At 42.0% G+C, this 16,646-nt stretch overlaps 2 protein-coding genes across 5 annotated transcripts in view; both read right to left on the bottom strand.

Annotated features, from left to right (window-relative positions):
- The window catches only part of rasl10a (RAS-like, family 10, member A), a 23,444-nt gene extending 22,053 nt beyond the window's left edge, over positions 1 to 1,391 (bottom strand). The window contains exon 1 of the mRNA XM_007572077.2: positions 428 to 1,391. Coding sequence (XP_007572139.1) covers positions 428 to 643 — 216 coding nt within the window. The 5' untranslated portion in view covers positions 644 to 1,391. The remainder of the gene's footprint in view (positions 1 to 427) is intronic.
- Positions 1,392 to 4,575: 3,184 nt separating this feature from the next.
- The window catches only part of LOC103151838 (AP-1 complex subunit beta-1), a 28,802-nt gene continuing 16,731 nt past the window's right edge, over positions 4,576 to 16,646 (bottom strand). For all 4 annotated transcript variants that reach the window (XM_007572073.2, XM_007572076.2, XM_007572075.2 and 1 more), the window contains 4 exons: positions 16,123 to 16,207; positions 15,485 to 15,571; positions 14,763 to 14,917; positions 4,576 to 5,930 (listed from right to left, as the gene is read on the bottom strand). In XM_007572073.2, coding sequence (XP_007572135.1) covers positions 5,856 to 5,930; positions 14,763 to 14,917; positions 15,485 to 15,571; positions 16,123 to 16,207 — 402 coding nt within the window. In that variant the 3' untranslated portion in view covers positions 4,576 to 5,855. The remainder of the gene's footprint in view (positions 5,931 to 14,762; positions 14,918 to 15,484; positions 15,572 to 16,122; positions 16,208 to 16,646) is intronic.

Below are 16,646 nucleotides of genomic sequence, written 5' to 3'. Positions count from 1 at the left end.
GTGTGTGTGTGTGTGTGTGTGTGTGTGTGTGTGTGTGTCGCCTTGTTTTTAATACAGTTTAAGGACCATCTTCCTGACAAATACTACCTTGTAGGGACCAACTGTTCCTTATGGGGCCCATTCCAGGACCCCAAAAGAAGTGCTGCTGTTGTTGTGTTAGGGTTTGGGTTTAGGACTAAGGTGTGAATTGAGTTTAGATTAGGATTAGGGGTTAGGGACCCAATGGAAATGGTTAGAATAGGGTAAAGGTCAGGCAGCCGAAATGAATGAAAAATGAATGAGAATCAACGTGAAGCCCTTGTGAAAAAAAGAAAGACATACCGTGTTGGTGTGTGTATTTAATCATGGATTGTATGATCTATTTGTGCGAGGTTAAAGTAGAATCATTTCGGGGTTAAAAACATCTGCTTAAAGTGAGCCACATTACCTGACTGGCACTTGCTGGGAAGGAGGAGATTGGCGGGACGTCCAAAACCTTTAACTCATACATGTTCCCGTTCAGAATGACCGAGGGTCTGTACACATATCTGCTCCTGGTCGGCGTGTACGCCTCCGAGAAATCGTTATAGATGAACTGGCGGATTATAGAAGTTTTGCCCACTCCGGGAGCACCGATCACTGCGATACTCAGCGTCTCCACCATTCCTGGAGCCCGGATTCAGCACCATGGACAGCGACAGCGGCAGATGCGTACCGTCCAGTAAACACAGCTGGATTCCCCGCTGCTGCTGCTGCTGCTGCTGCAGCAGCCTCTAAATCACCTTAGGTAGCCTCGGCAGCGAGCGACAAAACCGACAAATCATCCAAAGCGAGGAAACTTCATCTCCCAGGTGGGAGCGACAAGAGATTGTCACAAATACAGACTCAAGCATGATCGCGCAAACGGAGGGAAAGGGGTCTTCGTCGCCTCTGAGAGAGAAACTCTTGTTGTTGTTTTTTGTGTTTTTTCAGGGGGCATCCCCGGAGAGGAAGCAGAAAAGTCCCTCCTTGCCGTCTCCACTCGGACATAATCTCATCCACGCTCGGCTCCGACCTTGCCAAGACGCGCAGGAGCTCTCCGCGCCTTCATTGATCGCCTCCTCTGCACCTCTCGCTCATTTTCCCCAGCGCTGCACCACCGCCTGCGCGCTCCTCCATGGCAGCGGGGCGGGGAGGGGGGAGGAAGGGAAGGCGCACGGCCGCGGGGACTCCTAAAGAGGCTCTCCACGTGTTCTGCAATGGCATCAAACCTCGGAGTCTTCTCGCCTTCCGCTGCACAAGGGAGGGAGGGGAACGATCATCACAGCCGACAGAGGTGCGTCTGCTGTAAAGGCATCTAGAGTGCGATCAGGAGCGCTGTGCGTCTGCCGTTGGAGAGACAGGAGCTCTCTCTCTCTCTCTCTCTCTCTCTTTCTCTCTCTCTCACTCCATCATCACTAATATCCCCTGCACTGCTCATCCAATAGGATCAGGTCGTGCGCAAAACGCGTGTGAAAGCGTGGTGTTCCCATAACGCCGCGGAATACACGGTAAAGGAGCAGGCCACACACACGCACGCACGCACGCACGCACACACACACACACACACACACACACACACACACACACACACACACACATCAACATCCAGCACCATACATCAACACGGTGTGGGGGGTCATGCAGGCTGAACATCACATCTCTGGGTGTATTAGCTGCTGGATGGGGTCTGGAGGTAGGGCTCTCGGTCAATGCTGGCATCAATCACAGCCTGGTGACAGCTCCACTCAGTGGATCAGTCTGGGGAAAAAAAACCATCACGTGTCTCTGAGTGACTGGAGATGAGCTTCTGACAGGAGCAAAGTGCAAAACTTTACTCTGTCAGAGTTTTCTTTGGTGATTAAACCAGAGCTGGTGTTTGTCATATAAACCGATAGCTGTGAAAAAGGCATCAATTTGCAGTAATTTCACTCATTGTGGGCCTGAATTCAACATACATTTTGAGTTTTTGAACTCTCCTTCTGTTCAGGGTGAAATTATTCAACGGCGTCTTAAATGAATTTTCAAAACAAGGATTGGTTAAAGAATTTGTTGTAAACTTTTCCCCTGACAAACTAAGTTTCAGCTGTCCTGTTGTTGAGTTGAATAACATGGAGGCCGTCCGCCGTATTTATGTCATCCACTTTGTCCCTTTCCCACTGCATAACGCGTCCGCTGCCATGCTTGCCTGTTAGTAGATGTTTCCCCGGTTCAAAGCCTCATGTGAAGCTCTCAGAACTTTCTTCTCGTCTTCCCATTTGGGAGCAAATCACTCGGTCTTTGTCTCATCTGAGCATAAAGCCACTCACCAGAAGGCATCGCTTGTACATCTGGGCAACTGCAAATTCTATTAAAACTCAAAAGAAGCTTCTTTCTTGGTTCAAATCCTCTCAGTCCACCATGATGTGTAGCTCCCAACACCGAGGACAGTCATACGGCTGGAGCTCCGAGGTTCACATATTGCTCCTCAACAATGTCATAACTATTGGTTGTTCTGGAGTGAAAAAGTTTGGCAAGTGACAACCAACTTCTGAACTCATTTGAGACGTTAGTTGATCAGTAAACACTGAAGGGATCAAATGAAGCCTTTAAATACTCAAATTTACTTGATGATGATGAGTGGGATGGAAACATTTCACCAGGACGGTGACAGCCTATTTGTTCAACATTTTATCTGCAGTTACATATGGAAACAAAGTATGGAGACACATTCAGTACCTTGACATAACTCTTAAAAATGCCCTTTTCTGTTTATAGCATCCAAAAAATATTATAAACATAACAGCTTTTTTTTTTTTTAAAGAACTATTTATGTCATTAAATTTTGAATCCCAACAATAGAAGAGCATACAGCATAGCAGGAAACATGTATCCATTGTCTCTTGTCAAAGCTCAAAGTATGTGGACAGGACTGCCTCAGCTGCGACAGACTCCTGATCCCAGCGTTTCATACTCAGATTTCTAACGTTCATTTCTCCACCTCAGATGTGCATAAATAGCATAAAACATCATCTGGTGTTCTCTGCTCTCACCATGAACACATGCCTGCCAATCTTACTGCAGTAAAACATTTAAAAGGTGTTTAAATGGCTGCCGGGAGTAAACTCAGAATGACAGGAGAGGCGATGTGCTACATTGCAGCTTTTAGAGTTCAAGCATCAGAAACACTGGACTATCCTTCTGGTTCTCTCCAACGCCACAGAATAAACCCCTACAGAAGGATTAAAAACAAGGATTTTCTGTTTTTCGATTGAGACCGTGCCAATAAAGTAGGCGAATTGGCGCCCCCCATCGGTTTGCTTGTGTAACAGATGATAAATATCAGATTCTCCTACTAACAGAGCATCTGATGGTTATCACAGATTTTGTGTTTGACTCTTCGCCAGCCGCCGATTCTCTGTTGTTGGACGCACAGGGACATTTCTCTCTCACAGTCTGAGTATCTGTGTGTTTGTGTTTCACATCAGTTCAACCAGCAGAAATCCTGGTTACATATAAAAAGCACTTTGGACTTTTAAGACACACCTGGCTGCTGCTGCAGAGAGCCACAGCCCCAGTGGAGAGTGCAGTGGCTTGCAGTGATATTCGTGCCACTAGAGTTTATTTATATTCTGTCAAATTACAACCACAACACAACTTGAGATTTTACGTAATAAGCCAAAAGAAAGTAGCGCATAATTGTTAGGTGGAAGGAGAATACAAGGCTTTTACATTTAGGTTAAAAGTAAAAATCTGAGATCAGTCAATATTCTGCAAAGCTAGAGACTTTTTGCATTTTCTTGGTGAAACTAATTTGGGTGTTTATGGGCAAGTCTGGGTTACTTAAGGGTGTTGATCTGGATTTTGATTGGGCCATTCAAGTCGTGCAAGGAACTCAACCCACTAGCTCCTTACCGATTGGTGAATCAGTGCATGAATGCGAATATTTAGAGTGTGGCCGGGTGAACACGGCTTGTGTAGAACCATCGCTCGTTGCCCGAGTAACAAAGTGCTGTAGAAGCTAAATCCATTTAGCATTTTCTTGGTCTTCTACATGTCGCTGGTTCCCTAACAAACCCCTGAGGACTTCACAGAAGAGCTGGAGGTTTACCCAGACTCAATTACACACAGGTGGATTCATGGGGTGAGGTGTAAATGCAGCTGGTTGCACTGAATCTTAAGAGCATCAGTGAAGGGAACTGAACACAACTGATCCCTTCAGATTTTTCTTGTTTAATCACAAAGAATTTTTTGGGAAATTAAAGTTGAATTTTCTTCCCTTTCATAATTACGTGTTAGATTGTGTCAAGTGAAAAGGTGGAAAAGTTCAAGCTGTACGAATCCTGTACGAAGGAGTGCTGAGCAGAGAGTTCAGGGTTTTGTTTGCATGTTTGAGCATCAAGTGTGCAACACTGGCAGCTGGTGACCTGGGAGCAGAGACATGGACATCTTAAAGGTCACCGGTTGTTACGGAGCGCTGTGGGAAAACAAACCGGAGGGGTCTATAAAAACGTGAACTTTACCAAGCAAATAACGGAGGTAACGTTTTACATCCTGTGGTAACCTGGGATGTCAGGAGAAGAAACAAGAACAACCACGTGGATTCGTCAGGACTTTAATCGTGTTTTTTTTTTTTTTTTTCCCCAAACGACGTACACACATAAGACAAAAATCAAGTAAATCAAGAAACTCTGATTAAACATCTGATTAATTAACACAGCATATGTCATATGAATCATCCATCAACACACACAAAAGGGACGCACACAGAATGCATTTTCATGAAGTAGTGAGAGTGGGGGCATTCATGCCGAAGAGACAAAGGGCTTCAGAGCGACGACTTGGAAAACAAATCCAATTAGCCCTCCTTCAGGTGAGACAGTGTGCTACGACATGTATGCTTTTATCTGTAACAAATGACGACATTAGTTTGTGTCACCTGGGCCTTCATCTCCGGGTGGAGAGCTGCAGCGAGGTTTCAGAGGAAACGAGAGCAGAGTGGCAGAGAGCCCGAGAGGCCGCCGCTTACGCAGGAGCCGTCAGGACATATAAAAAAAAAAAAAAAAGAAACCTTGCACCCTGAGGCTCTCTTCCAGCTTGCTGCATGAACACTAACAGGGAGAATACAAAACACAAATTAAACCATGGAATGACTAAGCACGAGAGCAGTGAGCTGACACCTGCTGCTAGTCTCTAAATGTCAAGACATTGATGTAAAAACGAAAACAAAAACAGATTTCCATGCACACGTCGGACAGACATTCTGCTTTCAGAAACAGTAGTAGATCCAAATCCACCGCTCCGTAAAGATACTAAAGAAAACTTTATAAAAATCACTATAGTGTAGTTTAAGTAATTACGTGTCCACCAGACACAGGCCTCTTTCTACTGCGCCTCAACTTAAATGCACCCCTAAATAAATATACTGAAGCTGATGGCTCACCTGCTGATTGCAGGTGCTAAAAATAGACTGAAGTTTGCAGAGAATTGGGGCTAGAAAATGATTGCAAAGCCTCATGCAGAGAAAGTCACAGGGACAGACGTCAGTCCGCCGTCTGGCCCTTAATGAATATGGGTCATTATGAAGGAAAGGCAAGAAAGACTGGAGATGTTCAAATGATTTAGCTCAAGGCGAAAATCCTGAACTAAACATAATTAAAAGGTGGAAAGCCTGAAATCGCCGCTGTCTTTTCGGGAACTAAAAGTGCTGCTCTAATAGGTTACAACCGACGGCGAGGCCGTCTACTGAAAGGACAGTACGACTGCAGGACGGCGTTTCTGCGCTGCGCCAGGCTGCGGCCTGGTCGACGCGTCGCTGAGAAAGGGCAGAAGAAGGTGCCAGGAGGTCGATGCAGCGCAGCGGAAGGTCAGATGTCGGCTCAGTTCTTCAGCACGGCCTCGTAGCTCTGGAAGACGCACTGAGAAACCTCCGGAGCTCTGCACTTCAGACACACCTGAGGGACAGAAGGAGCTGATTAACGACACGCAGGTTTTAACGAGCGATAAGACCGCCGACTGTCTGATCTCATCTACAATCTTTGTGCTCAAAGAATGTTCCCCGAAGTACATTATTTCTTAAAGAAAATGTTTGACAACTCATGACCTAGAGTTAAAGATCAAGTTTGTTTGTTTTTTCTTTTTACCTTCAGAAGAAAACAGTAACAAACATTGAATGAAACCAGCAGTCCAGCAGCAATCGAGCTTCTAAAAATAATTTTTAGTAATGGATCCTTTCATTTTTGGGGAAATGAGTTTAATATATATTATTCCACTTTTTATTTTTTTTTTCTATTATTTTCATTACTATAATACGATTTACCAGATTCAAAGTTAGATTTTTTCCCCCCTCAATTGTACAAAAAATTCTAGACATTTACAAAGTGTAATCTGTGGATCTTCTTAAATAGTAATTTTACTGTCTTTAGGAGCCACAAATAATGAAAGAAAAACCATGAACTGGTACCGCCACCTTTATTGATACATGGACATTAGACGCACTTTAGGAGCCGCAGCTCCAGTTCAACCTGAACTGAAAGTTGTCAAGAGGCCAAAATGTAGCAGCATATCAGTTTCTGAACACTGGTGCTTTTAGTCAGTACGAGACAAAACCAAAATGCTAAAATATGATGGGGTAGATCAGAAATGTCAGTTTTTATATAAATCAAGCCGTTAGACTGTTGCCCTTTAGAAAATGAACGAGCAAAAAAAGGATTAAATTAGGCATTTTTCCTGTTTTTTTTACCCTAACGTATTAAAGTGAACTCCATATTTTTACTGAAAAAAATACTGTTGACCACTCAGTAAAGTCAAAAAGCAAAATTGGGAAATAAGCTAAAACAAAAAAAGGAAATAAAAAAAGAAACAAAAAGACTTCAAACGGTTAAAACAAAGAAAAAACAAAACTGATTTAAACTAATTTTAATAAAACAGCCTAAAAATGAACGATACCAATAGACTGCCTCAGAAATCAACATTCTTGAGTTGAGTTTTGTGAGATTTTTTGGGGTAAATCAGGCCATGATGGGTAATTAGAAAGACTCGATCACTCATTTAAACATATTCATCGGGACACAGCAAAAATTATTTCTCACATGGGAGGAACAAAAAAAAGAGCCTCGGATTAAAAGCCCCTCAATTTAGTCTTATCAGGCACAGGCAGACCTACGGACAGAAACACAGATACATAAGCACACTGGAGGAAACAACGGCGGCCTGCATGCTCTTTGATGTCGGCCTCAGCTGGGGAAAAGGTTCTGGATTTAATGGAGCATCATAAAGTGAGTCCCCCTTCCGCCCTCCCCTCCTCCTATCAGACTGCAGATATTATTTTTCTCCCAAGCAGGAGCGTGCCGTTTACAGGAAACACCAGGCAGCGGGGGTTCTTGCTTGCATCAGTCCATGATGTCGCAGAAAGCAAATTGGACCAAGAGGATTTGGGGGAGGTGGGGATTGAGTAATTAAGATTCTGCAGGAGTGAAAACCTCTCAGCCCTGTGGCAGCCAGAAGCTTTAATGACCCACGTGTCTCTGATGGAAAGGACGAGGACAACCTGTCCCCCCCCCCGGAGACGCGTTGCCGCTCGTTCTGCTGTAATCACCGTCACCGCTCAGAATCCCATTTGTTACACTGAGGAGGAGCTGATTAGTGCGTAGGAGGCAGGGTCACATTGTGGCTTTACAACCCCGAGGCGTACCAGTCAAACCCCAGAGTGGCACGTTCAGGTAAAGAGGCGTATTTTGAAACAGCTGCTTGCAGCGACGGCTGGATCTTTCATCTTATCAAGCAGAAAAGGAAATAAGCTTTCCTTTTCTCATATTTGAAGCTTTTCACTGGGTTTGATGCTGATTTTTTTTTTTTTTTCTTTCTGAATTCATATTACATTGAGTAATCCTCCATTATCCTAATTACAAGCCGGTGTGTTCACTTATTTTGTTATAAGCCATCAATTGTCTGTTGCCTGTCCCCGTATCAGCGCCCCTAATTCTCTATAATGTTTACTCCATTATCCTAATTACACTGATCAGGTATTCACCTGAAACGGGATGATGTGTTGAAGAGCCGCAAAGCGGGAAACGCAGGGTTGTCGATAAATAACGCCGCAGCGGAGCAAAGCCTCCCTCGGCTCTCCACTAATACACAGTGCTGCTGCTGCCGGCGGTGGCGGCGTTTAGACAGCTGTGCTGCCATCGGCAAAATGGCAGGAAGCGCAGAAGCTGCGGCTGCCGCGCACAACTCCTAACGGCAGCAGGCGGGAGCTCGGCTTGTTTTTAAAAATAACAGCAGCGCCACGTCCTCGGAGCATAATGACGAGGAAATTACAAACTCAAGTAGGAAGAAGAGGGGAAAACGGGGAGTTAAATAATGGATTCTTCCTACACAGTTTTATTTTCCCTCTTGGAAAAAAAAATACGAGCATTTACTATCAAAGTGTTTTGATTCTGCAAGTGCCAAGCGGGGAAAAATTAAATCTCAAACTGCAACATCACGAGCCGGAGAGGTTTCTGTGTACCGTCCTAGATTAATCTGTGATATGCACTCTGTGTTTTCCAGTAAGTAAAGAAACAATCAGTTCTGTGAACTGCAACAAAAACCTGTTAATATCACCTTTAATGAAGCTTACAATGCTCGAAGAATGACTCACTTCTCTAAAAGTGATTCAATTAAAACAAGTCATTTAACATTTGTTTCAATGTCTTCAATATGTAACAGACTGAATAAAACTGTAAAAAATATGAATTGTTTATTTTATAAAAGGTAAAACTCGTTTGAGCTGATTTATTTGTATCCCAGAAGAAACCAATAATTCTCGCAAAAATATTTCTGCAAGAATATTAGTTCAAACCTTAAGAATCTAATAAAATAGCTTAAATTAAAATATCTGAGTTTGATTCTGAAAGCTCAGCACACAGACCTTCTGCTGCAGAATCAACAGGTCAGAGTGAGGAAGGAAAGCAATGCAAATGATGCAGAGCAAAGAAAGAAGAAAACAACCGGCTGGGAAGTTTGTGAGGAGAAACCCGACAGAGGCGTCCAGAAATAAGCCTGCATTAAACATAAAGTGAAACCAGGTATTGATGCCAACGCAGAAGAACACCAGACACAATGAGAAATAATTTAACGACAGCAGCAAACAGCAAGGAAACAATCCAAAGTCAACCGGCTGCCTGCTGACAGAATGTTTTCAGCAGCAGGTGGATGGAAACTTAAAGTCTGCAGCTTATCTGTATAAGAAATAAAAAATGAGTTAAATCAGTGTGATTCCTTGGAGGGAGACAAATCAACAATTAAAATATTTAATCGGGATAAACAAAGCAAAGGTGAAGAGATGCGTCACAGAAACAGACCGATTATCAAGTTGTTACTGAGCTGCTATCCTAGTTATTCCCTCATCTGATTATTTTGATACCAAAAACACTGCTAATGTTTTTTTTTTGTTTTTTTTCCATCCGTTATTCTCCAAACTGCCGTCTTTACATGAAGAGAAATGAGCTCAGATGTTCAGCAACTGCAGTGATTGCTGAACATCTGCGGTTCAGCAACCACCGAACTGCAGATGTTGAGATCGATCAAGATCAAGTCCTTCATGTTTGCCTGCAGAGAAAACCTCAATTCTCTCTGGAGAAAAGTTTTCTGGTCTGATGGTGCAAAGACTGAGCTTTCTGAAGACAAGGAATATGTCTGAGTCAATGTGGGGCTTCCAAACCTAACAAAAACCCAAATATTCCTACTCTGAAGAGCGGAGATGGTAGCATGAAGCTACAGGATATATCCACATAACAGCAGCTTCCTGTTGATGATGACGAATTGATGTTCCAACACAAGAATGACCTCAAATTTGACCTAAAAAGCAAAAACCCACCAACAAACTAATCAAATAAAATTTACTTGTACACATCTGCCATGAAGAGTGGATTACTCTGAAACTGCAATAAAAAGAAAACAATGAGTCCTGTTTCAAACGATTGACGTTGCTAATTTTGTCACCAGTTAATCTTAAAAAATAAAAATAAAATAAAAATCACCCAAAAAGCTTCAAAGTAAAACAACATTCACCCCAATTATGAGCGTATGTAAACTTCTGAGCTGTTAATATTGAGAAAGTAAAATTTTTGGCCTTTGATTAAAAAAAACCCAAGCAATAAAGCTCTCAGCCTGAGAATCCCAATGTACAATATTCGTATGCTGAACAGAAATGGATTTGTAGGCAAACCGAAGTCTTGTGTATTCATGGAGTTTCTATTTCTGAGTTTACTGACAACAGTAAGAACACGCTGTAGAGGTGGGCAGAGAAGAGGAAAATAAAACAAAATAAATCAGCCAACATCACTGGTCACATTGTTGCCATGGGGACAGGAGAAGGCAGATGAGAACAGCCCAGCTTCATGTCAAGAAGATGAGCAGCATCCCAAAGCTCCCAGATATACAGTGTACATAAGTTCAGAGATGGAAAATGAGGTCGTTAAAGGAAGTAGACAGGAGCTGCAGCTGATGTTTCGTACAGGAATAAAAGCCACTCTGCCGTGTTTTCTGTCTGCTTGAAAACTTCTCACTTTTTCCTTTCTTCCCATCACCTTCGTAGAGTTGTTTTCGCCTGCAGCAGGCAGCTGTTTTCAGCAGAGGAAGGTGTGAATGTGTGGAAAAGTGGGATTGTTAGAGACGTGGCTCCAACGAATACAACGTCATATCAACTAAAAAGGTGACGAGTCTTCAGCAATGCAGGTTTGGAGCTCCGCTTCTTCATATTACTAATAAATTGTTACATTTCTGTTAACCCATAAAGATTTTAGTTTACCCAATTTCTAAAGCGAGCAACTCTCTTTTGTAAAATCTTTGTTTTGTTTTTGTAAAAAAAACAAACAAAAACAAAACAAAAATCTGAATTCAAAATTGTGATTTTTAATTATTTAGCTTCCTAAATAATTAAACACATTTTCCAAAGAGTTAGCAAGAAGCAGACTGGGGAGTGGAACTGGGACAAAGCTTTAATAGTTCATATAAATAGAAAGGTATCGTGGGAGAGCTGAAGTCAATCAAGTTTAGATTATGAGGAAAAATAGGCCAAGCTATGATTATGGTTCAAAACAACACTGGGTGCAGAGCAGGAGAAAGAAGAAGAAGAAAAAAAAACTAAAAAAAAAAGAAAAAAAAAGGACCCAGAAGTGTATGTTTCCTCTGAAGAAAATGATTCTTAATCCCTTTTTTTTGTTTGTTTTCTGAAACACCGTAAAACCCAGTGAAAAATGCAGTGGCAGGGCTTTACTCCTTCAGGTCTAAAAATAGCGTTCGACAAAAGGCTTTGGCAGCTTGGCTTTAATGTTCTGTGCCAAGAGAGCACTGGGACCCTGCAGCAGCTCACAGCGTCACTGTACATTATGTGCATGCAGCAATATAAACTCTGCGCCTACGTTCACTGCACAGTTTGTAGCCTACTGTGCGGTGCAAAACCATTTGCTCCTCAAGACCTTGTTTTTTTTTGTTGTTGTTTTTTTTTACATTTTGTCATGTTACAATATAATCAGTACAGCTGACCTGTATTTAACAGGTTTGTTAGAGAAAAGAAAAATCTGTGAACAAATGCCATTGATGCAGCGTTGGATCAAAAAACAATATCCCAAAGCTCTGAGGATCTCTTGATCTTGAATCAGTCATTTGAAAATGAGAACAGTTATGGTGGGAAATCTAAACGGAGGGCTCATGAAACGAGAGAAGGGATCAAAACGATCACGGTAACCCTGGAGGAGTTGCAGAGAGCTGCAGCTCAGGTGGGAGAAAACTGCTGACAGGGCAACTATTAGTTTGACCTCGATGAAGGACGAGCAAGAAAATAGAAAACAGACATGAGAAAGAAGCTTTTCTAGTCAGAAGAGGCCAAGACAGAAATTTCTGAGATGACATGCAAAATGTCATATGTTACAAGAACTAGCATTGTACATCAGTCTGACCCTTCCGTCCTCACTGTGATATATGTTGGTGGCAGCATCATGCTGTGGGGATGCATCATCTTCAACAAGAAGAGGCAAACAAGTCAGAGATGATGATGAGAAGGATGAAGTTAACCCAAGAAGAAAAGACGTTTTAGGACTAAAATTATATTCAGGAGGCTTTTACAAAAAAAAAAAAAATGAACCAGTTAAATAAAAGAAAAGAAATGTGACAAGGGAAAATGTTAAGTTAAATTTTAAGGTCCCATGTTGCTTTAAATAATTCTGAATGGCACTGAACCAGTGAGCTTCGAGCGACACTGAGGAATACTTTGGGCTTTAAAATGAAGAAGAACAGCATAAAGAAAGGAAGAGAAAATACTGAAGGATAAGAGCGAGCTTCCTGGATCGTTAAAGTTTAATAAAAACAGGATGTGCTGTGAAATAAAAAAATAAACTACACGTTTCTTCCAGGATAACAAATATTCCTCAATCACCCAGGATACTTATTATTCGAATTACATTTCTGTTTAACAGGTTGGTCTGTGCAATGATTGATAAACTGAGGGAAGAGTGAACCAAATGAAAATTCAGAGGATTTAATGACCACACATTGGATGACTGATAAATTGACTGGCCCAGACAGGAGTAAACAAAAAGACAGTTGACGCCGCCTCATAACTTAAACATGAGGCGAGTGCTGACGGAGGAACGAGCAGGGAGGTGAGTCGCATCAAGGTCACCGCTCGCTCTGAATCTGTACGCCAAACACAATCCTTCAACTTCATGACTGAGACTCGCTGACAAAGCAGAGACGCGCAACGTCATAACGGACAGGAATGCGTCAATGCATCCACACAATACTCAGGAAGTTTGCTGCTCATCGCAGCGCATCCGTCTCTGTCACGGCTGCTTGCTCACTCGGATCCCAGAACGTCAATAGTCTCGCTCCTTGTCATGGAGCGGTGACAGTCTGATCACTGAATCATTCCGACTTTATTCAGTACAGAAGATTCTTAAACTAAACTGAATGACCTTGCTCACTTTAAGCATGCACAGAGTTAAATCAACATGATCTGAAGCATCTTTTGATTCAGTTTTCTTTGGTAGGAATCAGCTTCAAAACATTGCAACTTTCTCATTAAAGCTGCGGTATGTAGCCTTTATTTTAAATATATACATATATATATACACACACACACATATATATAGATGTGTTTACTTATTTGTTTAAATTGCCACTGTGTTGTATAATATTAGAGTCTGCAGAAGAAGAAAAAAAAAGATCCTCCGTCTCCTCTCTGTGGTCCTACAGCCATCTCCAAAAATACACAGCTCGGTTAAAAACGACCAATCAGAGCCAGGAGGAGGATCACACTGATCACACCTTCCCTGATGACGGTGGATAAACAGTTTCCTGTAATGGTGTTTCTCCACCATTAGCACATTTAGCAGCACATACCAGAGCATTATTGACACATCTTCCTCTTGGCTCTAATTGGTAGTTTCTGACGAAGCGGTACCATACTGTCACAACATGGTGAAGATTTAACAAATGTGTAAAAACACATAGTGCTTATAAAAGTTACATACTGCAGCTTTAAGTCATTTTTTGTGGATTTAGATGTATGCATGGACTCTCTGTGAAATCTGAAACCTATCTTCACATTTCTAGCAGAAAAGTTTTGGACAAAAATTGAAACACATTTGGACACGAAGCAAAGTTTCATTTAAAGAAAGAAAAACCTCAAAGCGTAATGCTACCAACGCCGACTTATACTGGGACTATGCTGTCACCGTCTGTGCCAAGCCTTTTGGAATTATGGCCCAAAATTTCTTGTTTAGTTTCATCGACTATAATATGTTGTCATACAACAACTTTGTGAGATTACAGTCAGAAATTGTCATTTTCTTCGAGAAAAACAAAACAAAACTTATTCTTACAACCCTGCACCTTCATTCAGATATAGCAGGATGACTGGGGAAGCAAAATGCAATCAAAGAGAGAATCTGCACAATGTAGGATGAAGACCATCAAACGTTTACTTCTATGAACACGAATCCTTTTCTTCTTAAAAAAAATTTAAGTGTGAATTTTGTTCTCTGATGAAACTCCCAGGCCTTCAGAGAACAGCTGGATTCATACTGCAATTATGTGAAACACAAGTGGACTTTATCTGCCCATTATGTGACTTCTGAGGACAATCAGTTTTATTTGGGGGTATCAAAGAAAAGCGGGCTGAATACTAATGCACAAAATCTTATTTGCAAAATGATGTAAAATTTAGTTCAGTTACAAAAGGAAAAATTTACCGAATGACAACAGTCAAACATTCAAGAAGACGCCTTAATGTTCATGACAGGTTATTGTGTCATGTTTATGTCAGTCTTATGCACACACCTTCAAATAAAGTGTTACCAAAAAAACTATTAATCCTAGGCAGAAATTAAGTAAATTAAAACTATGTGCAGATATATGACGTAAAATGCGTCAACGGTATATTAAAGGTTGTTGTTGATCTGACAAGAATGAAAAGGTTTAAGGGGTGTGAATACTTCTGCAATTTACTGACTGTACCCATGGATGTAATCGGTTATAGAAAGCTTTTGAAAGTAAGTTTGTGGGGAGAAAAAAAAACAAAAAACCTTTTTCCTCAAAGGAATCATCCGTCCCTCGTCTTTCATTTATATGAGGGCTCCCATGTCTGCTTGTTCTCATGGTGAAATATTTCTCAATATTTTAATTGTCTTTCAAACTAAATTGCTGACAGTGACCTTGTCTCCTCCCAGCTGTTTCCTTCTTCAGTAATTAGCAGCACAATCAGAGCAGTGATTAGACCAAACAGTTTGTTGTGCAAGACTCACTGTGAAAGTCGGGTTTCCTGTCTGCACCCGGAGCTCAGCCAGAACCCAGATGCCGTTGCTGAGCTTGGTGGACTGGTACAGCATGTCCTGGCCGTCCACGGTGCGCTTAGCGATCGTGAAGATGTTGCTACCCTGAAGTTTGTTGGAGGCTGCATCTGTTAACAAAGAACGCAACAAGAGATCACAACCTCCCTGCTGAAAACGGTGCTGCACAGTTCATCTTGGCTCAGATATTTAAATCTAAACCCCTCGCTGACTTCTATCATGCTCTGAGACCGTCTGTCATTAAATGCACTGGACCCTGCAGAATCTCTTGTTCCTTTAACCTACCCTAGCACATTTTCACCCCGGGCTTTCTGTGAAACACCTGTGTAGTTTCTAATTCTGAAATAACTCCTCAGCCTCCCTGATGCACCCCAGCAGGACGTGAAATCCTCCCTCTTTGTTCCTGGAAAAGAAATTCAATCCATCGGAGTAACTCTCCATTAAGCCATTATTATGAATTCTTCTCCAGTCCAGCGCTGCTCACACTCGTGTAAAACTAAATTATGACACATAAATAGAGAGTGCAGCTGATGAGTCTTTATCAAATACAATTTGCTTCATTAGCTGGGATTAGTTTTGAGATAGACGCGTCTCTGTCTGGCTATTTCAGTGTGAAAAGAGGCTGTGTTTTTCGGTGCGGTGATGCGTTTTTCTCTTCATTAACCCCCCCGTCTTACCCGAGCTGAGATGGCAGTCTTTGATCTGAAACTGGGCCTCGTTGTCATTAGAAATGTCTTTCCATGTGGCGAGGAAAACTTGTCTCTCTGTTAATAAAGACATGCAATCATTGGGTGAGTTCCAGAAAAGCTTTCTGAAATATATGGGTCAATAGCAGCACCATTTGTGTTACACTATGAGTTTTCCCACAGTGCAGCAAAGACAAGAAAAGAAACAAAAAACCGGAACAAGCAGTGTGTGAGCAGTTCATTTCGACTGTGGAGACAAGGTGTCCTGCTGTGGCTTTGGCTGTGGAGCATTAGCTCACAGCCTCTGGCAGCAGACATGCTGCTAGCCCCATCAGACAGCTCCACAGGGACAAATGCCGACACATTTTCACCAAATGAATCAAACAGCAACTCGAGAACAAAAGAAAAACAAAAAGAGGACTCAAAATGGCCCTGTTGTATAATCTGCCCTGCCCTGTGAAGCGACAGGCTTTTAGGCTGGTGGACAGTAAACAAGCAGTCGCAGCACACGTCCAGGAAGAGTCGCACAGGCATCAATCTTTCAAGCGAGGGCTGCTTATAGTACGCCGGCTGACGTCAGCAGGGCTCGGAGGCATTTGTGCGAAGCTATTTAGTGAGGAAGCACTCACCCATCTTCCCGTCTTCCACAAACAGCATGCTGATGGGGTACTGGCAGCTGAAGTAAAACACGTCAATGTTGTTCTTAACAGCCACCTGCAGGGAGGGGATTAAGTTCGGATGAGAGGAGAAACAAGAAGCCATCTCAGAATAATTACTTTTCAAGTGCTTTTCACAGAGAGACGTCACTTCTCTTAGTGTGGTCCAAAAAGTCGGAGCAGGCAAATGTCCTCCGAATTCAGTCCAAAGAGTTATTCATTTAGAAACAGACTTCACAAATACAAACGAATCTCTGAAAAATACAATTTCGGATCACCAGGCTGTTGGTACCTTTTATTTAGTCAACAACATCTTTCAACTTGTCAAATAGTTTAAAAAAAAAAAAAAAAAAAAAAAAAAGTAATGTTTCAAATGTGTTTGTGACAACTGCTTTGAAAAGTGCCAACTTAAAGTGTGAGATGATCTCTGGACTGAATGGTCTTTTCAGGCTTGGTCTCATAATCATAATTTCAAAGCCAATCAGCACTTGATTGTT

Source organism: Poecilia formosa, unplaced genomic scaffold, assembly GCF_000485575.1.
Source record: "Poecilia formosa unplaced genomic scaffold, Poecilia_formosa-5.1.2 Scaffold295, whole genome shotgun sequence".
Taxonomy (NCBI): Eukaryota; Metazoa; Chordata; class Actinopteri; order Cyprinodontiformes; family Poeciliidae; genus Poecilia; species Poecilia formosa.
This window is presented reverse-complemented; position numbering and strand designations above follow the sequence as displayed.